The 25,000-nt window shown below is 35.6% G+C and overlaps 9 protein-coding genes across 9 annotated transcripts; 7 read left to right on the forward strand and 2 right to left on the reverse strand.

The window, feature by feature from the left end:
- Window positions 1–603: 603 nt before the first annotated feature.
- On the reverse strand, window positions 604–1,173 carry LOC138860441 (pro-resilin-like). Its single transcript, XM_070118004.1, has 2 exons — window positions 1,139–1,173; window positions 604–1,004 (listed from the first exon to the last, which is right to left on the reverse strand). Exons 1-2 carry the CDS (start codon window positions 1,148–1,150, stop codon window positions 672–674), a joined length of 345 nt encoding a protein of 114 aa, XP_069974105.1. The 5' UTR covers window positions 1,151–1,173; the 3' UTR covers window positions 604–671.
- Window positions 1,174–4,113: 2,940 nt separating this feature from the next.
- LOC138860443 (pro-resilin-like) lies at window positions 4,114–4,442 on the reverse strand. The gene has a single exon (XM_070118012.1). It carries the CDS (start codon window positions 4,373–4,375, stop codon window positions 4,121–4,123), a length of 255 nt encoding a protein of 84 aa, XP_069974113.1. The 5' UTR covers window positions 4,376–4,442; the 3' UTR covers window positions 4,114–4,120.
- Window positions 4,443–8,038: 3,596 nt separating this feature from the next.
- Window positions 8,039–8,734, forward strand: LOC138861546 (pro-resilin-like). The gene is made up of 2 exons (XM_070121303.1): window positions 8,039–8,050; window positions 8,222–8,734. Exons 1-2 carry the CDS (start codon window positions 8,039–8,041, stop codon window positions 8,552–8,554), a joined length of 345 nt encoding a protein of 114 aa, XP_069977404.1. The 3' UTR covers window positions 8,555–8,734.
- A 1,842-nt stretch (window positions 8,735–10,576) lies between these two features.
- On the forward strand, window positions 10,577–11,161 carry LOC138860449 (pro-resilin-like). The gene is made up of 2 exons (XM_070118020.1): window positions 10,577–10,598; window positions 10,776–11,161. The coding sequence occupies exons 1-2, from the start codon at window positions 10,587–10,589 to the stop codon at window positions 11,106–11,108; spliced, it is 345 nt and encodes a 114-aa protein (XP_069974121.1). The 5' UTR covers window positions 10,577–10,586; the 3' UTR covers window positions 11,109–11,161.
- Window positions 11,162–13,117: 1,956 nt separating this feature from the next.
- On the forward strand, window positions 13,118–13,631 carry LOC113808251 (pro-resilin-like). The gene is made up of 2 exons (XM_027359592.2): window positions 13,118–13,129; window positions 13,299–13,631. Exons 1-2 carry the CDS (start codon window positions 13,118–13,120, stop codon window positions 13,629–13,631), a joined length of 345 nt encoding a protein of 114 aa, XP_027215393.2.
- Window positions 13,632–15,736: 2,105 nt separating this feature from the next.
- On the forward strand, window positions 15,737–16,462 carry LOC138860457 (gamete and mating-type specific protein A-like). Its single transcript, XM_070118031.1, has 2 exons — window positions 15,737–15,763; window positions 15,917–16,462. The coding sequence occupies exons 1-2, from the start codon at window positions 15,752–15,754 to the stop codon at window positions 16,397–16,399; spliced, it is 495 nt and encodes a 164-aa protein (XP_069974132.1). The 5' UTR covers window positions 15,737–15,751; the 3' UTR covers window positions 16,400–16,462.
- A 2,432-nt stretch (window positions 16,463–18,894) lies between these two features.
- Window positions 18,895–19,502, forward strand: LOC138860467 (pro-resilin-like). The gene is made up of 2 exons (XM_070118044.1): window positions 18,895–18,918; window positions 19,105–19,502. The coding sequence occupies exons 1-2, from the start codon at window positions 18,907–18,909 to the stop codon at window positions 19,435–19,437; spliced, it is 345 nt and encodes a 114-aa protein (XP_069974145.1). The 5' UTR covers window positions 18,895–18,906; the 3' UTR covers window positions 19,438–19,502.
- A 1,987-nt stretch (window positions 19,503–21,489) lies between these two features.
- LOC138860477 (pro-resilin-like) lies at window positions 21,490–22,324 on the forward strand. The gene is made up of 2 exons (XM_070118054.1): window positions 21,490–21,516; window positions 21,670–22,324. The coding sequence occupies exons 1-2, from the start codon at window positions 21,505–21,507 to the stop codon at window positions 22,015–22,017; spliced, it is 360 nt and encodes a 119-aa protein (XP_069974155.1). The 5' UTR covers window positions 21,490–21,504; the 3' UTR covers window positions 22,018–22,324.
- A 2,027-nt stretch (window positions 22,325–24,351) lies between these two features.
- LOC113808249 (pro-resilin-like) lies at window positions 24,352–24,940 on the forward strand. The gene is made up of 2 exons (XM_070118082.1): window positions 24,352–24,378; window positions 24,544–24,940. The coding sequence occupies exons 1-2, from the start codon at window positions 24,367–24,369 to the stop codon at window positions 24,874–24,876; spliced, it is 345 nt and encodes a 114-aa protein (XP_069974183.1). The 5' UTR covers window positions 24,352–24,366; the 3' UTR covers window positions 24,877–24,940.
- The last annotated feature ends 60 nt before the right edge of the window (window positions 24,941–25,000 follow it).

Consider the following 25,000-nt stretch of genomic DNA (forward strand, 5'->3'; position numbering starts at 1 on the left):
TACATTTCAAGGGGTTCCGTTAAACTTTACAAGGTTGCACTCTGCTGTCCATAATTGACATTGGTTTCAATACTGGATTTTTAAATTCTCCTTTGAATACCTTTATGCAGTATGCCTAGCGCCGAGCTACCCTCACATTTCAAAGTTTGTTTACCTGTTGTGTTTGAACAATATTTGTTCTTCACTTTCTTTACATTCCTGTGAATTCTGGTTTCAGTCACGTGAACTCTGTCAATCAAAGACCAAAAGTATCCGACAAATGTCACTTTTCAGAATGCGCGGAGGTTCATGATCATGCTGTTACATAACATACATGAAACCTGAGTTATTTACATGATTCTCTCCGATTTTATTATTATTATTAACTATGCCTGTTTCGCTTCCCTTTTGGGTGACTTTTAAAACTGACTGAGTAGATGATGCTTTCATCAACCTTGTTCTTGGTTTCTGCATTTGTTAATTATTGTGAACTGCACGAAAGTTTGGTTTATGTTTACTGTGAAAGTATTATTTTCAAAGAGTTCGATTCCAAACAAATACAAATATGTACAAAAACATGCACTTTTTTCTGAGATTTCCCTATAAAAATATTAAAGAACGCCATCTATGTGCTAGTTTATTAGACTATTTATACATAAATTATACAATGCGGTTGCCATAACAAAAGGTATCTACGCATACTGAGGGGCGGGTGTATAGGGGCGCGGTGGCGCGGTGGGGTACTGGGCCTCACCCTCGTAGGTGACATCGGCCACGTAACCAGAATCGCCGTTGACGGTGTAGGTGACCCTCTGGAGACGACCGTCGGGAAGGAGGACGTAGTAGGAACCCTGAGTGCTGGGGCCATCTCGGGCCTCCTGATGGCCGAAGTCGTTGCCAGATGGTGGGTCGTTGACGGCGTAGTTGAAGTCGTACTTGGCAGGTCCTGAAGAGGGCGTTGGGACGCCATAGCCGTTCTGAGGGCGGGCGAGAGCAACGGCCACAAGGGCGGCGAGTGCAATTACCTGTAACATTGACAATATTATAACAGAGTAAAGCGGTGCAATTTAGAAGAATAGAAATGTTTATAACTAGGAATAAATATGGCGTAAGCAAAAGGCACTTTCTTCACACGCGAGTTTGTCCTCTGTCATCTCACCTTAAATGCCATGGTGTGTGATGATAGAATGACTGATGCAGCAAGACCGATTCCATCTATATATATAGTTGGAACAAGCTTAGCTCCTCCCTGAAGATAAGCATGGAGAGTGCTGTAGGCACATTATTACCGGTCACCTTGATATTTCAAAATCAGTGGCTTATTAAATAGGCATTTATCACACAAATAATAAACTTACTTCATATAAATGGGTGTGTATATTTATATATATACATATATGATATATCTCATCCACCAAATCTGTTGTTTTTTTCCATGGCATGTTTTCTCGGGATGTAGCATTTTAAATGTTTTTGTTTTATTTTGTTTTGTTCGCTGAGATTTGAAGTAATCTGGCCTAAAATTACACACACACACAAATATATATACATATATTTATACATATATATATATATATATATATATATATATATATATATATATATATATATATATATATATATATATATATATATGCATATATATATGCATATATATATATATATATATATATATAGAAACGAATACACACATACATACACACATAGACACACACACACACACACACACACACACACACACACACACATATATATATATATATATAATGTATATTATATGTGCATAGTATATAGCACATAAATATGCGAGTGTGTGTGTATGCACTTGTGCATTGATATGTGTGTGTATGTTTGTGTGCATTTTTATATTGATGTGTGTATATGTATGTACGTATGTAAACATGAATTATATAAGATATATATATGTGGTATATATATATATATATATATATATATATATATATATAAACATAAAAATATAGTATATGTATGTGTGTGTGTGAACTTGTGTATTGATATGTGTGTGTATATTTATGCATATATTTATATGTATGTAAATATGAATTTACGTATAGGTATGTATACTTTCTCACTCGCAACACACACATACACATACACATATATTCACAAACATGCATATATCATATACATACATTCATACATGCCTATATTAATTATATATTTATTTATGTATATATATGTAAATATACATTTATATGTGTATATATTTCCGGTGTGCGTATACAGACACGAACACACACACATACATACATACACACATACATATATATATATATATATATATATATATATATATATATATATATATATATATATATATATATATATATATATATATATATATATGCGTGTGTGTGTGTGCACATACATACAGATAAACGTAGATAACCATATATATATATATATATATATATATATATATATATATATATATATATATATATATATATATATATATATATGAATATATATACACATATTTACCCACATCATTATGCATGTGCGAGTTTGTATGTATACATTCCCTCTCAAAACACAAACACACACACACACACACACACACATATACATATATATGTATATCTATGTGTGTGTGTACGTATGTGTGTGTGTGTGTACGTATGTGTGTGTGTGTGTGTGTGTGTGTGTGTGTGTGTGTGTGTGTGTGTGTGTGTGTGTGTTTGAAGTTCTCCATTGTACCGCAATGCCTATGAACCTTCAATTAATAATTTTGTGATTCATTCCCCAAACAAATTCCCTCTCTTCCCTGCAAATAGATTGCATTGCTCTATTAGACTCGACATCGCTTACGAGAAATAAAACACCTACTCCTTTTATTGCTTTTTTCTTTGTTTCTGAAAGCCACTATTACAATATTGCTCTAACATTTACTAAATTACCCTCCAAGCATGACCAGTTACACCGTCAGACACCTGTTAATGACAGGACAGCGACCGTGACACCATAGTAACTGATGTCACTGACGAGGAACACGGCCAGTACCTCGTCTCGCAGGTTTTCAGCTCTAAAATCTCTTAAATGACCATTGGTTTCCAATAGCTATGCCTTAATGGGTCTTGAGGAAACATTTGTAGGCCTATTTGCCAGGTTTTCTTGTATTCATGATAAATATACTATGGAGACACGTCTTCGTGGAATATCCCATTGCATGCAAGGAAAAATTGCTAATTTCTTTTTTTTTTCGCCAAAAAACATTAGTTCGGAAATCATAATCGGAACAGTTTATGTCAGGGAGTAGTGAATGTGGTTTGAGAAACGGGTCGCGTGTGTAAACAGTCTGGCAACCACAAACCTAGACGATATTGCTCTTGTTGTCCACGGATTTATCAGTCATTAAATTATGGCTTTGTTATATATTCAATATATCACCTTATTTTCTTAGATTATCTTGCCAAACATAAAGATGTAGCTATAGGAAGCGATATCAAAGCACTTGACAAATGAAACAAAAGAAAGTCTAAGGAAATGTGTTTTGCTGATAGAAAATCTCCTTGTTATATTACAGAATGTTTTCAAAGGCTGTATGTTAGTAGAAACTGTAGAAAGTCTCGTTTATATATTTAGCGGGTTTTTTTTCAGAGCTCATTACTTCATTCTATTAAAAAAAAAAATCATGTTTATGTTATTCACGTAAAGATATCAAGGAAAGTTATTGATGTACAAGTTTAATAAACTACATATCCAGAGCTTACAAAACACTGCATTTAAGCATAGTGAGGGGCGGGTGTATAGGGGCGTGGAAAGTACAAGGAAAGTTATAGCTAAAGATAATATATAATAGTGAATTTTCAAAGACTAAGTCAGCAATTTAATTTTACTTTATATTTACTCATTATATGTATCAAATCAACGGGTACACATTCACATCAATGCCATATCGGTATATGATTGTGCCCATCGACCCCTAAAGATGAAAGATCCAGTTAAAGCCTGTGACTTGTAGGAGAGTCTCTTGTTTCGTGTTTTTTGAGTTCCCTTCTTGATACTAAATGGAAAAAAAATCATTGCGTCGTTCATACAAATGTAAATTAAAAGAAGACAACGTCATCGATGTACAAGTTTATTAAACTATATATACAGAGGTCATAAAATCCTGCATTTAAGCATAGTGAGGAGCGGGTGTATAGGAGCGTGGTGTGGAGGCCTCACCCTCGTAGGTGACATCGGCCACGTAACCAGAATCGCCGTTGACGGTGTAGGCGACCTTCTGCAGGCGACCGTCGGGAAGGAGGACGTAGTAGGAACCCTGAGTGTTGGGGCCATCTCGGGCCTCCTGATGACCGAAGTCGTTGCCAGATGGTGGGTCGTTGACGGCGTAGTTGAAGTCGTACTTGGCAGGTCCTACAGAGGGCATTGGGACGCCATAGCCATTCTGAGGGCGAGCGAGAGCAACGGCCACAAGAGCAGCGAGTGCGATTACCTGTAATATCGGGATTGTTATAACAGAAAGTACACAAACGTAATAAAAAGAGAATAAATCTTTCCCAAAACACGCATTCTTGACAAGCTAATCCGTCCTCAGGGATTTCACCTTAAATGCCATGGTGTGTGATGACAAGAGTATTTGATGCAGTGAGAAATTTTCTATCTGTTTATATAGTGTAAGCAGGTAAAGCTCCTCCCTAATGATGTGGATGGAGAGTGCTGTGGGCGGACTTATATATTACCGTACCTTGATATCTGTAACCACTGTTGCTGCTTCATAATTTAGACCCACTTTCTGTGAAATATTTTATTTAACTATTTTCATACGTGCATGTGTACATGTATATGTAACAGACACACACACGTATGTGTGTACATATATGTACATATAAAATATATATACATATAGTTATGCTTAGATGCAAATATATATGCATATTCATGCACGTTCAGGTCCACTGAGAATATATATATATATATATATATATATATATATATATATATATATATATATATATATATATATATATATCACACACACACACACACACACACACACACACACACACACACACACACACACACACACACACACACACACTCACACACACACACACTCACACACTCACACACTCATATATATATATATATATATATATATATATATATATATATATATATATATATATATATATTCACAGCTTAATATGGTATAATGTACATGGATCTTTTCATCATTCTTTGTTGTTTGTGTAGGCGGTGCACAGGAAGCATATCGATGGTCCAGTATAAAGCTGTGTATTCATAAATGCATCCATACATTTACATGCACACACACATACAGTAAATATGTGTTTGTGTATACATATCTATACAAGTATATATATATATATATATATATATATATATATATATATATATATATATATATATATATATATATGTCATATACAACATATTTACAATATTATATTTTTACACATACACACACATATATTCATACATATATAGATGAACATACTTTGTGTATAATGAAAATATGACATCTCTTAGGGCTCCAGAAAATAATTAAATATGGTCACAAACATCAGGGTGTATGGAATCCATTGTTCCGCCTCCAGCAATATTTTTCATGCTCATCATTTGGGAAGAGCTTCACTTCTTTAAGTGTATAAACGGAAGGAATCACTCACTGTGTCAGATTTTTTATTATTTTACACAATGCCATTTAAAGTGAGATGCGAGAAAACGAATTTACGTGGAAGAGAATGTCATTGCAAATGTGTGTCAAGGATGCGCTTCCTGCTTAGTGCAGGAGGCGCTAATTCTAGATTGTATAACTGAGTTTTTCTTCTTTCTTTCTTTCTTTCTTTCTTTCTTTTTTCTTTCTTTTTTGGGGGGTTAGCTGCACTCGCTGCCCTTGTGGCCGTTACTCTCGCTCGTCCTGAGAGCGTACCTTCCTATGGTTATGGTGCCACAACGCCCTCTTCAGGACCTGCCAAGTACGACTTCAACTACGCCGTCAACGACCCTCCATCTGGCAACGACTTCGGTCATCAGGAGGCCCGAGATGGCCTTAACACTCAGGGTTCCTACTACGTCCTCCTTCCCGACGGTCGCCTCCAGAGGGTCACCTACACTGTCAACGGCGATTCTGGTTACGTGGCCGATGTCACCTACGAGGGTGAGGCCCAGGGTACGCAACGTCCCTATACACACACCCCTCAATATGCTTAAGCTATGTATGATTAATTTAATACTCATAAATTGTTCAAAGGAATAAACTAGCATGTCGATAGCATCGGTTTAAATACTATGGGATACTTTTAAGTGATTTTGCACTTTTATGAGAATTTATATGAAAAAAAAATTGTAATCTTGTGCATAAACCTATGACGGTGGTACTGAATGAAGCAAGGACGTCGGTGTCTGTGTGGTTTCTTGCCATCGTTTATCTACAATGGTTATTAGCTTTATCTAATTTCATATTCATTGTTGTTTTCTTTGTTATTACCATTGCCAATATATATAATCAATATACTGCTGTAATTTTCATGGTCACATCTAAACACAAGCTTTAGAAAATTATTGCCCGTGAAAAGAGTAAAAATAGTGATAAGATCAGCCAAAATAATTAAAAATTTGTAATGACGATAATGATAGTTATTGCTTGGAGTTGCTGCTGACAGATCGAAACATATAAATAGTAATGTGCAGAAGAGAAGAACCACAGGAACTAACAAAACCAAAATCGACAAAGCCTAGGAGAAAAAAATAAATCAGGATATGCGGGAAGTTTTCATGATAGTATTCATAATTAGTTCAGTAAGTAAAACAGATCACACTAAAACGAATAGCCGTGCATATTAAGAATTCTTAATATGCACGAGATTCGGGATATTAGCAACCGAAAAATTATATAAGGAGACCGAGGGAGCCTGTGTCCAACATTTGTAGTATTGCAAAAAATATCACCTGAAGAATACTTAGGGTATCGTTTACTACGATATAGTTAATAATTATGGAGCATTATTAATTGCCATTGCATTCTGTAGTGAAAATATATTGTTTAAGTCAGGATTTAGCGAGATAACAACAAAAATCAGAGTTTAGATGTATAAGTAGTTCCCATAGGTATGGAAGCAGGGAAATACTGCCATTTTAAACAATAGAGACTTTTTAGATGGGCTTTAGAAATAGTGAGCAAAATTAATACCTGAAGGTATGTCTTACGGGTACAGGGAAACTAGAAAGACCGTCTAAAGCTTATAAAAAACAATAATAATAACTAAATGAATAAATTGTTAAACAAATAAATAAATAAATGAAGTATAAGCTTTAAAAAGTTATGGAAATCATAACTGGCATCGAAAGTAACAATATATGAAGTAATAATGATGGTGATTAAGGAGAAAAAGTACATTTCGCTCTAGTTACTCAAGGGTCCATGGCAGCTACATTTTTCTTTTCAGAAAATAAAAATATATTCATAGATTTTACTGTATGCTGACACACACACAAAAGAAAAAAGCTATTTATCTTTTGATTTGCCTGTTGTACATATATACAATACGCAAACAATTTTATATGGACAAAGATACACACATATATACTATATACATGCATACACATGTACATATATACATATACATACATAAATGTATACACTCATTTGTGTATAAATGTATATATAGACACATATGTACAGTTTTCTAAGAGAATCTTTACCGGTCTCTTTATCAGTCTATCTGGCATACATATATATGTTTGTTTCTTTTTATAGATGTCTGCACGTAAATATATGTATATTTGAATATGCATGTAAACATAAAGTACGAATATACAGTACCACATACACGTGCGTCTGTTTGTAGACAGTTGTATGCAAAGAGACAAAAGTGTGTGCCTGAAAAAAAAAAAATCCACAATTAGGCCTCTAAATTGTGGTTGGAAATCTCAACAGGAAAGGTTACATCGCTCCAGCCACAAAAGCGCTCTTCTTGTTCCTCATTAGGGAGGAGCTTTACTCGCTCCAGCTATATAAGGAGATGAAACCACTCTAACTGCGTCAAGTATTCTATCGTCAGACAATATGGCACTTAAGGTGAGCTGCAAAAAAGACGGATTTGTGCGGTAGAGATGCTTCAGTTAATATGTGCCAAAGATATTCCTTTTGTTTATGGTTCAGCCATATAACAAATCTTAGTAATCATATTATAGAAGGCATACGTGTTATACTTTTTTCTGTAGTGTTAAATCTCTTCCCAAATTGTAGGCAATTATACTCGCCGTTCTTGTGGCCGTTGCCCTCGCCCGCCCTGAGAACACACCATCCTATGGCTATGGTGCCACAACGCCCTCTTCAGGACCTGCCAAGTACGACTTCAACTACGCCGTCAACGACCCACCATCTGGCAACGACTTCGGTCATCAGGAGGCCCGAGATGGCCCTAACACTCAGGGTTCCTACTACGTCCTCCTTCCCGACGGTCGTCTGCAGAAGGTCGCCTACACCGTCAACGGCGACTCCGGTTACGTGGCCGATGTCACCTACGAGGGTGATGCCTCCACACCACGCCCCTATACACCCGCCCCTCATTATGCTTAAACATACTTTTATTTAGCAAATAATGTTCGTAGATATGTTTAAATAAGTTAATAAACTAGCATAACAATGGTGTCTTCTCATTGCATATCAAATACAATCAGTGTAAAGGTATTTTTGTGTGGACATGTCTGTATAAAAAGGAAGAGAACATATTATTCTGAGTTTGAGCAGATGTCGGTTATCCAGAGAAAGTTTATATGTGACATCAAAAAAGGATAAATATTTCCATTTCAATCATTATCCCTTTTATTGTAATTGTCGTTTTCATTGTGATTATTGTCAATATAATCTGAAATGATTTTATTATGTACAATATTCATCATTTCAAAACCAAACACTGAGTTTAGAATAAATAGTAATGATAACTGAGGACAAAGGTATGAGGCCTACAGAGGTCATTAGCTGTATCCCCTTTTATAGTCCTTGTTGCTTTCTTTATTATCAATGTCAATATAGATGTAATGAAAATGATATTGCTATAATTTTTATCGTCGTATCGAAACACAAGCATTAGGAAAATTATTGCCCGTGAAAAGAGTAAAAATAGTGATAAAATCAGCCAAAAGAATTTTAAATTAGTAATGAAGAGTCTTATGATGATATTTATTGCTTGGAATTGCTGTTGACAGATGGAAATACATATATAGTAATGCACAGAAAAGGAGAATCTCAAGAGCTAACAAAACCAAAATCGACAAAGCCTAGGAGAAAAAAAAAATCAGAATATGCGCGAAGCTTTGGTGATAATATTCATAATTAGTTCAGTAAGTAAAGCACTTAACACATAAATGAAAATCCGTAACGACAAAATTACGAAACGAGGAGAATTTCTAATATTCAGGAGATTCGGGATATAAGCAAATGAAAAATAATATAATCATGAGACAGAGGGTGCCTAATTCTGTACAACAATTGTAATATAGCTAAAAAATTTCACATGTATAACACTTTTCATATCGCTTACTGGGAGATGTTTAATCATTAGTAATCAGGTAATAATTGCCATTGTATTCTATAGTGAAACTATATTCTTTAGGTCAGGATTTAGCGAGGTAAAATAAAATTCAGTATAGATGTATATGTAGTTCCTATAGAAATCTGGACACTTGTTAGACCATGTCCATGAAATGACAGGAGACCAGATCAGATTGTCATAATAGCAGGGAAATACAGCATTTAAACCAATAGAGATTATTTTAGATGGGATTTAGAAATGCTGGAAAAATAATAAGAATCTAAAGGAAGGTCTTTCAGGTACAGGGAAATTAGAAGGACCGCCTAAAGATTATGTATATTATAACAGTTATGGGAATGCTAACTGGCATGGAAAGTAGCAATATAGCAAGGATAATGATGGTGATTAAGGAAAAAGAAAAGTACTAGTTACTCAAGGATCCAAAGCAGCTACATTTTTTCTTTACAGAAAATAAAAATATATTCATAGATTTTACTGTACGTTGACACACACAAATAAAATGCACTTTATCTTTTTGTACATACATACAATGCGCAAACAATTTTATATGGACAAAGATACATACACATATATATACATATATACATACATACATATACATACATACATACACTCATATGTGTATGTATATGTATATATACATATATACATAAATATATATATATATATATATATATATATATATATATATATATAGTTTTGCAAGAGGGTCTTTACTTGTATATATACATACATATTTGTATGTATATATATGCATGTATGTATATGTATTTATGAATATGCCTGTATACATAAAGTACGAATATACAGTACCACATACACGTGCGTCTGTTTGTAGACAGTTGTATACAAAGAAACAAAAGTGTGTGCCTGCGAAGAAAATCCACAATTAGGCCTCTAAATTGTGGTTGGAAATCTCAACAGGAAAGGTTACATCGCTCCAGCCACAAAAGCGCTCTTCTTGTTCCTCATTAGGGAGGAGCTTTACTCGCTCCAGCTATATAAGGAGATGAAACCACTCTAACTGCGTCAAGTATTCTATCATCGTCAGACAATATGGCACTTCAGGTGAGCTGCAAAAAGATTTTGTATGGTAGAGATGTTACAGTGTATATGTGCCAAAGATATGCCTTTTGTTTATGGTTCAGCCATATGAAAAATCTGAATAATCATAAGAGTATTATAGAAGACATTCGTGTTATTCTACTTTTTCTCCAGTAGTGTTAAATTTTCCCCATTTTGTAGGCAATTATACTCGCCGCTCTTGTGGCCGTTGCAATTGCACGTCCTGAGAACACACCATCCTATGGCTATGGTGCCACAACGCCCTCTTCAGGACCTGCCAAGTACGACTTCAACTACGCCGTCAACGACCCACCATCTGGCAACGACTTCGGTCATCAGGAGGCCCGAGATGGCCCTAACACTCAAGGTTCCTACTACGTCCTCCTTCCCGACGGTCGTCTCGAGAAGGTCGTCTACACCGTCAACGGCGATTCTGGTTACGTAGCCGATGTCACCTACGAGGGTGAGGCCTCCACACCACGCCCCTATACACCCGCCCCTCATTATGCTTAAACATACTTTTATTTAGCAAATAATGTCCGTAGATATGTATAAATAAGTTAATAAACTAGCATAGTAATGGTGTCTTCTCATTGCATATCAAATACAATCAGTGTGAAGGTATTTTTGTGTGGACATCTTTGTATAAAAAGGAAGAAAACATATTATTCTGAGTCTGAACAGATGTCGGTTATCCAGAGAAAGTTTATATGTGACATCAAAAAAGGATAAATATTTCCATTTCAGTCATTATCCCTTTTATTGTAATTGTCGTTTTCATCATGATTATTGTCAATATAATCTGAAATGATTTTATTATGTACAATATTCATCATTTCAAAACCAAACACCGAGTTTAGAAGAAGTAGTAATGATAACTGAGGACACACGTATTGGACCTACAGAGGTCATTAGCTGTATCCCCTTTTATAGTCCTTGTTGCTTTCTTTATTATCAATGTCAATATAGATGTAATGAAAATGATATTGCTATAATTTTTATCGTCGTATCGAAACACAAACTTAAGGAAAATTATTGCCCGTGAAAAAGTAAAAATAGTGGTAAAATCAGCCAAAAGAATTTTAGATTAGTAATAACGAGTCATAATGATATTTATTGATTGGAATTGCTGTTGGCAGATGGAAATACATAAATAGTAATGCACAGAAAAGGAGAATCTCAAGAGCTAACAAAGCCAAAATCGACAAAGCCTAGAAGGAAAAGGATTACAGAATATGCGCGAAGCTTTAGTAATAGTATTCATAATTAGTTCAGTAAGTAAAGCACCTTACACATAAATGAAAATCCGTGGCGACAAAATTGCGAAACGAGAATTTCTAATATTCAGGAGATTCGGGGTATAAGCAAACGAAAAACTATATAATCATGAGATCGAGGGTGCTTAATTCTGTCCAACAATTGTAATATAGCTGAAAATTTCACATGTATAACACATTTGATATCGCTTACTGGGAGATGTTTAATCATTATTAAGCAGGTAATAATTGCCAGTGCATTCTGCTTTGAAAATATATTAAGTCAGGATTTACCGAGATAAGAATAAAAATCAGTAAAGATGAATATATAGTTCCTTTAGAAATCTGGACACTTGTTAGACCATGTCCGTGAAATGACAGGAGACCAGATCAGATTGTCATAATAGCAGGGAAATATTGTCATTTTAATCAATAAGGATTATTTTACATAGGATTTAGAAATGGTAAAGTAATTAGAATCTAAAGGAAGGTCTTTCAGGTACAGGGAAATTAGAAGGACCGCCTAAAGATTATGTATATTATAACAGTTATGGGAATGCTAACTGGCATGGAAAGTAGCAATATAGCAAGGATAATGATGGTGATTAAGGAAAAAGAAAAGTACTAGTTACTCAAGGATCCAAAGCAGCTACATTTTTTCTTTACAGAAAATAAAAATATATTCATAGATTTTACTGTACGTTGACACACACAAATATAATGCACTTTATCTTTTTGTACATACATACAATGCGCAAACAATTTTATATGGACAAAGATACATACACATATATATATACATATATACATGCATACATATACATACATACATACACTCATATGTGTATGTATATGTATATATACATACATACATACATACATATATATATATAAATATATATATATATAGTTTTGCAAGAGGGTCTTTACTTGTATATATACATACATATTTGTATGCATATATATGCATGTATGTATATGTATTTATGAATATGCCTGTATACATAAAGTACGAATATACAGTACCACATACACGTGCGTCTGTTTGTAGACAGTTGTGTACAAAGAAACAAAAGTGTGTGCCTGCGAAGAAAATCCAAAATTAGGCCTCTAAATTGTGGTTGGAAATCTCAACAGGAAAGGTTACATCGCTCCAGCCACAAAAGTGTTCTTGTTCCTCATTAGGGAGGAGCTTTACTCGCTCCAGCTATATAAGGAGATGAAACCACTCTAACTGCGTCAAGTATTCTATCATCGTCAGACAATATGGCACTTAAGGTGAGCTGCAAAAAAGACGGATTTGTGTGTTAGAGATGTTACAGTGAATATGTGGCAAAAGATATGCTTTTTGTTTACGGTTCAGCCATATCACAAATCTGAGTAATCATATAGATGACATACGTGTTATACTTTTTCCTGTAGTGTTAAATCTCTTCCCAAAATGTAGGTAATTATACTCGCCGTTCTCGTGGCCGTTGCCCTCGCCCGCCCTGAGAACATACCATCCTATGGCTATGGTGCCACAACGCCCTCTTCAGGACCTGCCAAGTACGACTTCAACTACGCCGTCAACGACCCACCATCTGGCAGCGATTTCGGTCATCAGGAGGCCCGCGATGGCCCTAACACTCAGGGTTCCTACTACGTCCTTCTTCCCGACGGTCGTCTGCAGAAGGTCGCCTACACCGTCAACGGCGACTCCGGTTACGTGGCCGATGTCACCTACGAGGGTGAGGCCTCCACACCACGCCCCTATACACCCGCTCCCCATTATGCCTAGACAAAGTTTGGTTTAACTAATAATTGCCTTAAAATATGTACATATAAGTTAATAAACTAGCATACCAATGACGTCTTCTCATTGCATATTCATGACGAGTATAAAATTATTTTTGTATGGTAATGTCTGTACAGAAAAGAAGAGATGTGATTCTATGTATAAGCATAAGTCGGTTGTAGAGGCAGAGATTATTATTTCCATTTTAACCATTATCCCTATTATTGTAATTGTAGTTTTCATTACCATTAATGTCAATATAATCTGAAATGTTACATTTTACTTTCTTCATCTTCACAACCAAACACCGAGTGTAGAAGAAATACTGTCAGTAATGATAACTGAGGAAACAGGTAAGAGACCTATTATTTTTTTTTTTTTTTTAATCGGTAACAAAATGATAAGGATAATAATTCCTATAAACGTCGTTATTGAAAATTTCAAGGCAGAAACGATTAAGGAAAAATTATATGAAGCAGAAACACAGACACCCAGAAACAAGCTTCCAAAACTGAATACTGTCGGCCAAAATCGACAAAACCCAGAAAGACAATAAGTGTAGAAATGTGGCAAGACTGATAAAAGTACCCATGATTAGTTCATGATTAGTATCTATAATTAGTCCGAGAGCCATTATCGGTTGCACATATAGAGGAAAAATGTACGGCATTTTCAGATCAAAGACATGAGTACTTGTCTCCCCCATATACACGAAAAATGTATTGGAAAGACGATTGTGACATAGAAAGTCTTATTAGTTTCCTAAAGGAGTCTAATATTCTAAACAAAATCTAGTTATGCATATTTATGCAATATATTATTCTTTGAAAGCAAATTGTTTATGCTTAGAATTTTATTATAATATCCTTTGTTATTCCTATTCACAAATCATTTATTGATAGATTTTAAACATATTAGATATTTGAACACTTTAATCCCATAGGGAATTCGCCATTAATGACCTATGCTATTGAGTTTTAAATGATCAATCGACCATAATTGGCTCATCGAGGAAGACAAATTTGACCAAAAAGAACAAAAAATACACAGGTCTGTTTGACAAAAGGATTCGGGATTTAAACGCCCGAAAGGCGGCATAATCATGAGCCAGAAGGTGCTGTTAAAAATATCCTTTAGTCGAACCCAATTTGTCCTTTAGTTATCAGTGAACAAAGGCAATTGTTAAATAGGGAAATCTTGTCATTCTGTTCAGTAGTGAGTTTATCTTAACTTAACGAAATAGATTCAACAAATACTAGAATATAAACATGAGAAAAGAAAAATCTTGCAGTTATTAGGAAACTAGACTGCTTAGATATTGCAAAATAATAATCTGACAACTGTGAGAGAAGACGAAAGAGTCGTCTCATATACCACATTCAGTAAAGACAAAAATGGTAAATGGAATCTTAATATAAATATGGCAATGATATTGATAGCAGTAATAACCTTATTGGGATTATTGCCTATTACATTTTTTTTTTTTTTTGTAAGGGTGTTAATTCTTACTGATATAATGAAGTATAAGTGACTTTTTATCAGCCCTTCTGAACACATACATGAGTGTGAATATGTATATATATATATATATATATATATATATATATATATATATATATATATATATATATGTATGTATGTATATGTATCAGTGTGTGCATGTACATACATACATACATGTATACCCACAAACATTTATGTGTATGCATGTGTATATATACATATAAGTATATGAATAAATACTTACGTGTATATATATACATATATAAACACACGCATATAAATGTTTGTGTAGTATATCACACACGTGTTTATCACACATACACATAAGTGTTTGTGTTCGCGCGAGTTCGTGCATTAACATAATACAGTTATATTCCTATACACACATAAATGTATGTATATGTATATATCCTGTGTATGTGTATGTGCGCGCACGATGCAAAAAAATATCTAAGTCTTTAATATTTGCGGTTAGAATTATCAAGGGGAAAGTAATACATGGCTCCTCCCACAACAGCACTCTTCATGTTCATCTCTGGGGAGGAGCTTTGCTTGTCCCATCTATTTAAACAGACCGACCCACACCAACTGCATCAGATATTCTCTCATCGTCACACAGCATGGCACTTAAGGTGGGATGCGAAGGGATAATTTTGCGTGGTAGAGATGTCACTGTGAACACTTGCGTAGAAGATACGCCCCTTGGTTGAGGTCCAGATATATAAGGGTTTTAGAGAATATATGTTGATTCTATAAGATGTAATCAAAGTTTTCTCATGCTGTAGGTAATTGCGCTCGCCGCCCTTGTGGCCGTTGCCCTCGCCCGCCCTGAGAGCACACCATCCTATGGTTATGGTGCCCCAACGCCCTCTTCAGGACCTGCCAAGTACGACTTCAACTACGCCGTCAACGACCCACCATCTGGCAACGACTTCGGCCATCAGGAGGCCCGAGATGGCCCTAACACTCAGGGTTCCTACTACGTCCTCCTTCCCGACGGTCGTCTGCAGAAGATCACCTATACTGTCAACGGCGATTCTGGTTACGTGGCCGATGTCACCTACGAGGGTGATGCCTCCACACCAGGCCCCTATACACCCTCCCCCTATACACCCTCCCCCTATACACCCGCCCCTTATACACCCGCCCCCTATACACCCGCCCCCTATACACCCTCCCCCTATACACCCGCCCCCTATACACCCTCCCCCTATACACCCTCCCCCTATACACCCGCCCCCTATACACCCGCCCCTCATTATGCTTAGATTGAATTTATCTTCGTGAATAACCATGCACAGTCTATATAGTATAATAAATTAGCATCTAGACGACTTTGTTTCATATCATAATATGAATTACTTGGTGTGAAGGCATTATTGTCTTGGTTTCCATGTAATTGAGGGTATGAGAGTATGTTTCTTACTGAAACGATCGCTCTAAATTCTTCTCAGCTTTCTCCCTTTTCTATCTGAGGTCGCCGTTATGGATGAGCCGCCTCCACTGGTTTGTCTATTACAGCTCATAACATATTGGTTTTGACATGTGTTTTTACAGTCGGATGCCCTTCCTGACACCAACCCTCTCTATTTATCTAGACTTGGGACCGGTACCAACAAAGGCTGCCCCCACCCCCAGGTGGCTTTAACAATGGGCCTAAGGCAAAACACACCACTCGGTGGACTCAAACCTAGATTTGTCTCTAAATATTAATTCTTAATTGGATCGCTTTCTTTTTTCAATTAACGGGAGAATACCAAAGTGTCATATTATGGAGGCTGTAAAGCCAGCATGGCGTGAGCTTCTCCTGCAAACGGATCACATTAATGTTTGATGAACACCTTTCTTTCGGAGACCAAGAGGGTGGTCTTCCCGTGAGGCCTAAAGATTCCCCGCGGTGGTGCTCCAGATTTATGGCAAATTATCAGCAATGTTGCTCAGTAAACACATTATTGTGCCTGTTCAGAAAAATAAATAAATAAAAATAAAAGGTTCATGATTGTGCAAAAAGAATTTGAAAACGGAAGTGTGTCTTATTAGATCTATATGCGTGATAACGTGGTTTCTCAAAAGAAAAAAAAATCTGTTGATTGTAGAAAACATAAAAAAACAATTAACATATATGTAAATCCATCTATATCCTGTTGAACATTTTCACAAATTTAGTTCCACTGTAAGAATGGATATTATTCATGAATTCAAAATGCAGCAATATTTTAACCGTAGATATTATTGGACCTACTAAGCGTATTACAAGTCAAATTACAATTTCCTAATGTAGGTAAGAGAAGTGTGTAGATAGTTAAACTTATATTCTTTTCGAATCCCAGAGGAATTTTCTGATCTGTAAGTGATCTTTTAAAAATTGTCTTTTATGTGACAATTAATAAAATAGCTTATTGTGTTGTATCCGTTTCCGTATCTAAATAATGTGTTCCAAATAAAGTATTTTATTAATAAAATTTAGGCACTTACCTCTTACTTTAACTAAAGAATAGTGTACGTAGGCCAACAACCTCACTAAAGTATAATCCCTCCTATAATGGATGCACCATAATGAAAACGAATCAGTAAATGTTTTCGAAAAACAAGGACGGCAATAAGCGCATTCATCTACTACACCTACCGTATATGTATATATGTATATAAATATATGTATGTATGTATATGTGAGTGTATATAAATGTGTATAAGTATATATATTTACATTTATATATATGTGTATCATTCATATTTACATATTTTTATGCATACATGTACGCATACAAGCACATACAAATGGAAATGGGAATATGATTATTAACTACATTGATGCTAGGCTGTGGTTGAAGGTAATTGCCTGTATGTTCTTCAGGAGATTTTGGCTTCCCACTTTTAGTTGAATATCGTTATTTCTCTGTAGTTTCGATTCTTTGTACGAATGTTTATTACGAATGCAGATTTTTTTTCATGGTATGTAAATTGTAACATTCATTACTTTGATATTTCCATGAAGTAAACGCACACCTTAATTATGTAAGTATGCATACTTATATTTTGAATATATATATATATATATATATATATATATATATATATATATATATATATATATATATATGTGTGTGTGTGTGTGTGTGTGTGTGTGTGTGTGTGTGTGTGTGTGTGTATACATATATATATATATATATGTGTGTGTGTGTGTGTGTGTGTGTGTGTGTGTGTGTGTGTGTGTATGTATATATATATATATATATATATATATATATATATATATATATATATATATATATATATATATATAAGTATGCATCTGTAAGGCCTTTACGTTATGAAGCAAAAAATCAAGTCTGTGGCTAGAAAATTGTGCGCAATGGGATTTTTTATTATTATTATCATTATTATTATCGTTATTTTCATACTGCACTTTTTTTTCTTTTCAGTCTGTTTTTTGTTTGTTTGTTTGTTTTTGCTAGCACTCTACCCTTCCCTTAATAATCACAGTAAATAAAAGCCAAATACTGTACAGCGAGCGGTCATTCTCGAGAACAATTCCTCATACAAAAAAAAGAGGTTTAAGTGTTTATGTTTCTGTAACAAAAAGCTTTTGGGTTGTATGCTATGGCTCTAAGTTATGAATAAGTAACTGACATCGGAAATATCAAGGTAAATGACAGTGTACAACTCCGCCCACAAAACTCTCCATGCTCATCAGTTGGGAGGAGTTTTACTTGCTCCAGCTATTTAAACACATGGAACCACTTTCCTTGCATCAGATATTCTATCATCGCACACCATGGAATATAAGGTACGATGCGAGAACGCGATTTTGTGTTGTTGAGAATATCACTGTAAATGTGTGTAGTGGAAACGCTTTCTGCTTAAAGCTTAGCCATGCATCAAATCCACAGATATTAATTCCTTGGTATATGATGCCGTACTTGTTAGTTAATTTGTTAATTTAAAACTGACTAAATGATTGTCGATATTGCAGGTAATTGCGCTCGCTGCCCTTGTGGCCTTTACCCTCGCCCGCCCTGAGAACACACCATCCTATGGCTATGGTGCCCCAACGCCCTCTTCAGCACCTGCCAAGTACGACTTCAACTACGCTGTCAACGACCCACCATCTGGTAACGACTTCGGTCATCAGGAGGCCCGAGATGGCCCTAACACTCAGGGTTCCTACTACGTCCTTCTTCCCGACGGTCGCCTCCAGAAGGTCGCCTACACTGTCAACGGCGACTCCGGTTACGTGGCCGATGTCACCTACGAGGGTGAGGCCTCCACACCACGCCCCTATACACCCGCTCCCCATTATGCTTAGACAAAGTTTGGTTTAACTAATAATGGCCTTAAAATATGTACATATAAGTTAATAAACTAGCATACAATTGACGTCTTATCATTGCATATCAATTACGAGTATAAAATTATTTTTGTGTGGGCATGACTGTACAGAAAGCAGGATATAAGACTCTGAATATAAGCATATGTCGGTTGTAGAGGCAGAGATTACTATTTCCATTTTAATCATTATCCATTTTATTGTAATTGTAGTTTTCATTATCATTAATGTCATTATAAACAGAAATGTTACATTTTACTCTCTTCATCTTCACAACCAAACACCGAGTGTAGAAGAAATACTGTCAGTAATGATAACTGAGGAACAGGGTAAGAGACCTGTTATATTTTCTTTCTTTCTTTCTTTTTAATTGGTAACATAATGGTGAGGATAATAATTCCTATTAACGTCGTTATTGAAAATCCAAGGCAGAAACGATTAAGGAAATATATCAAGTGGAAACACAAACACCCAGGAACAAGCTTCCAAAACTAAATACTGTCGACCAAAATCGACAAAACCCAGAAAGACAATAAGTGTAGAAATGTGGCAAGACTGATAAAAGTACCCATGATTAGTTCACAGTATTCATAATTAGCCCGAGAGCCATTATCGGTTGCACATATAGAGGAAAAATGTACGGCATTTTCAGATCAAAGACATGAGTACTTGTCTCCCCCATATACACGAAAAATGTATTGGGAAGACGATTGTGACATAGAAAGTCTTATTAGTTTCCTAAAGGAGTCTAATATTCTAAACAAAATCTAGTTATGCATATTTATGCAATATATTATTTTTTGAAAGCAAAGTGTCTATGCTTAGAATTTTATTATATCCTTTGTTATTCATATTCACAAATCATTTATTGATTGATTTTAAACATTTTAAATATTTGAATTTTTTAATCCCACAGGGAATTCGTTATTAATGACCTATGCTATTGAGTTTTAAATAATCAATCGACCATAATTGGCTCATCGAGGAAGACAAATTTGACCAAAAAGAACAAAAAATACACAGGTCTGTTTGACAAAAGGATTCGGGATTTAAACGCCCGAAAGGCGGCATAATCATGAGCCAGAAGGTGCTGTTAAAAATATCCTTTAGCAGAACCCACTTTGTCCTTTACTTATCAGTGAACAAAGGCAATTGTTAAATAGGGAAATCTTGTCATTCTGTTCAGTAGTGAGTTTATCTTAACTTAGCGAAATAGGTTCAACAAATACTAGAATATAAACATGAGAAAAGAAAAATCTTGCAGTTATTAGGAAACTAGACTGCTTAGATATTGCAAAATAGTAATCTAACAACTGTGAGAGAACAAAATAGAAGACGAAAGAGTCATCTCATTTACCACATTCAGTAGAGAAAAAAAAATGGTAAATGGAATCTCATTATAAATATGGCAATGCTATTGATAGTAGCAGTAATAATCTTATCGGGATTATTGCTTATTACATTTTTTATAAGAGTGTTAATTCTCACTGATATAATGAACTATAAGTGACTTTTTATCAGCCCTTCTGAACACATGCATGTGTGTGTGTGTGAATATATGTATATATATGTATATGTATCAGTGTATGCATGTACAAACATACATGTATACCCACAAACATTTATGAGTATGCATGTGTATATATACATATAAGTATATGAATATACTTACGTGTATATATATACATATATAAACACACGTATATAAATGTTTGTGTAGTATATCACATACATGTGTTTATCACACATACACATAAGTGTTCGCGCGCGTTCGTCCATTGACATAATACAGTTATACTCCTATACACACATAAATGTATGTATACGTATATATCCTGTGTATATATGTGTGTGCGCGCACGATGCAAATACACATTTAAGTCTTTAATATCTGTGGTTAGAATTATCAAGGGGAAAGTAATACATGGCTCCTCCCACACCAGCACTCTTCATGTTCATCTTTGGGGAGGAGCTTTGCTTGTCCCATCTATTTAAACAGACCGACCCACACCCACTGCATCAGATATTCTCTCATCGTCACACAGCATGGCACTTAAGGTGGGATGCGAAGGGATACTTTTGCGTGGTAGAGATGTCACTGTGAATACTTGTGTAGAAGATACGCCCCTTGGTTAAGGTCCAGATATATAAGGGTTTTAGAGAATGTATCTTGATTCTATAAGATGTAATCAAAGTTTTCTCATGCTGTAGGTAATTGCACTCGCCGCCCTTGTGGCCGTTGCCCTTGCCCGCCCTGAGAGCACACCATCCTATGGCTATGGTGCCACAACGCCCTCTTCAGGACCTGCCAAGTACGACTTCAACTACGCCGTCAACGACCCACCATCTGGCAACGACTTCGGTCATCAGGAGGCCCGAGATGGCCCTAACACTCAGGGTTCCTACTACGTCCTCCTTCCCGACGGTCGTCTGCAGAAGGTTGCCTACACCGTCAACGGTGATTCTGGTTACGTGGCCGATGTAACCTACGAGGGTGATGCCTCCACACCACGCCCCTATACATCCTCCCCCTATACACCCGCCCCTCATTATGCTTAGATAGAATTTATCTTCGTGAATAATCATACAGTGTATATAGGGTAATAAATTAGCATCTAGACACGTTTGTTTCATATCATAATGTGAATTACATGGTGTGAAGGCATTATTGTCTTGGTTTCCATGTAATTGAGGGTATGACCGTATGTTTCTTACTTGAAACGATTGCTCTAAATTCTTCTCAGCTTTCTCCCTTTTCTATATGGGGTCGCTGTTATGGATGAGCCGCCTCCACTGATTTGTCTATTACAGCTCATAACATATTGGTTTTGACATGGGTTTTTACAGTCGGATGCCCTTCCTGACACCAACCCTCTCTATTTATCTAGACTTGGGACCGGTACCAACAAAGGCTGCCCCCACCACCAAGTGGCTTTAATAATGGGCAATCAAGGTAAAGTTCTTTGCCGAAGGGAACAACACACCACTCGGTGGACTCGAACCTGGATTTGTCTCTAAATATTTTTTAAATCAGATCGCATTCTTTTTTCAATTAACGGGAGAATACCAAAGTATCATATAAAGGAGGCTGTAAAGCCAGCATGGCGCGAGCTTCTCCTGCAAACGGATCACATTAATGTTTAATGAACACCTTTCTTTCGGAGACCAAGAGGGTGGTCTTCCCGTGAGGCCTAAAGATTCCCTGCGGTGGTGCTCCAGATTTATGGCAAATTATCAGCAATGTTGCTCAGTAAACACATTATTGTGCTTGTTCAAAAAATAAAAATAAAAGGTTCATGATTGTGCAAAAAGAATTTGAAAACGGAAGCGTGTCTTATTAGATCTAAATGCGTGATAATATGGTTTCTCAAAAAAAGAAAAAAAAACAGTTGTAGAAACCACAAAAATACAATATATATATATATATATATATATATATATATATATATATATATATATATATATATATATCCACCTATATCCTGTTGAACATTTTCAGAAATCTAGTACCGCTGTAACACTGGATATTATCCATGAATTTAAAATGCAGCAGTATTTTAGCCGTAGATATTATTGATGCTGCTAAGCTTATTACAAGTCAAATTGTGTAGATAGTTAAACATATATTATTTTCAAATTCCAGAGGAATTTTCTGATTTGTAAGTGATAGGATCTTAAAAAACCGTCTTTTATGTGACAATTAATAAAATAGTATATCGAGTTGTATTCGTTTCCGTGTCTTTAAATAATGTGTTCCAAATAAAGTATTTTATTAATAAAAGAGGCACTTACCTCTTACTTTATCTAAAGAATAGTGTACGTAGGCCAACAACCTCACTAAAATAAAATGCCTCCAATGGTGGATGCACAATAATGAAAACAATTCTGTAAATGTTTTCGAAAAACAAGGACGGCAATAAGCGCATTCATCTGCTATACCTACCGTATATGTATATATGTATATGAAGATATGTATTTATGTATATGTTACTGTGTATAAATGTGTATACGTATATATATATTCATATTTATGAATTTATGTATATGTGTATCATTCATATTTACATATTTTATGCATACACGTACGGATACATATACAAGCACATACAAATGGGAATATGATTATCAACTACCTTGATGCTAGGCTGTGGTTGAAGGTAATTGCCTGTATGTTCTTCAGGAGATTTTGGCTTCCCACTTTTAGTTGAATATTGTTATTTCTCTGTAGTTTCGATTCTTTGTACGAATGTTTATTACAACGCACATCTTAATTATGTAAGTATGCATACTCATATTTTGAATATATATATATATATATACATATATATATGTATATATATATATATATATATATATATATATATATATATATATATATATATATATATATATATATATATATATATATATATATATATATATATATATATATATATATATGCATCTGTAAGGCCTTTACGTTATGAAGCAAAAATTAAGTCTGTGGCTAGAAAATTGTGCGCATTGGGATTTTTTTATTATTATCATTATTATTATCGTTATTTTCATACCACACTTTTTTCTTTTCAGTCTGTTTTTTGTTCGCACTCTCTACCCTTCTCTTAACTTAATCACAGTAAATAAAAGCCAAATACTATACGACGAGCGGTCATTCTCGAGGACAATTCCTCATAGATAAGACAGAGATTTAAGTGTTTATGTTTGTGTAACAAAAAGCCTTTGGGTTGTATGATATGGCTCTAAGTTATGAATAAGTAACTGTCATCAGAAATATCAAGGTAAATGACAGTGTACAACTCCGCCCACAAAACTCTCCATGCTCATCAGTTGGGAGGAGTTTTACCTGCTCCAGCTATTTAAACACATGGAACCACTTTCCTTGCATCAGATATTCTATCATCGCACACCATGGAATATAAGGTACGATGCGAGAACGCGATTTTGTGTTGTTGAGACTGTCACTGTAAATGTGTGAAAGCTTACCCATAGATCATATCTACAGATATCAACTCCATTGTATTTGATGCCGTACTTGTAAGTTAATTTGTTTCTTTAAAATTGTCTAAATAATTGTCGATATTGCAGGTAATTGCGCTCGCTGCCCTTGTGGCCGTTACCCTCGCCCGCCCTGAGAGCACACCATCCTATGGCTATGGTGCCCCAACGCCCTCTTCAGGACCTGCCAAGTACGACTTCAACTACGCCGTCAACGACCCACCATCTGGCAACGACTTCGGTCATCAGGAGGCCCGAGATGGCCCTAACACTCAGGGTTCCTACTACGTCCTCCTTCCCGACGGTCGGCTGCAGAAGGTCGCCTACACAGTCAACGGAGACTCCGGTTACGTGGCCGATGTCACCTACGAGGGTGAGGCCTCCACACCACGCCCCTATACACCCGCCCCTCACTATGCTTAGATGTCGTTAGGTTTGATGAATTAAGTTCTTGAACAATGTATATATAGTATAATAAACTAGCATACGGATAGCATCGTTTCATAACATAATCTGAACTGCACGAAGTATTAAGGCATTTTTGCTC

The sequence above is a fragment of the Penaeus vannamei genome, chromosome 4 (genome assembly GCF_042767895.1).
Source record: "Penaeus vannamei isolate JL-2024 chromosome 4, ASM4276789v1, whole genome shotgun sequence".
NCBI classification, from domain to species: domain Eukaryota; kingdom Metazoa; phylum Arthropoda; class Malacostraca; order Decapoda; family Penaeidae; genus Penaeus; species Penaeus vannamei.

Coding starts and splice junctions, on each gene's coding strand:
- LOC138860443 (XM_070118012.1), bottom strand. CDS start 4,375: ATGCCCTCTGTAGGACCTGCCAAGTACGACTTCAACTACGCCGTCAAC.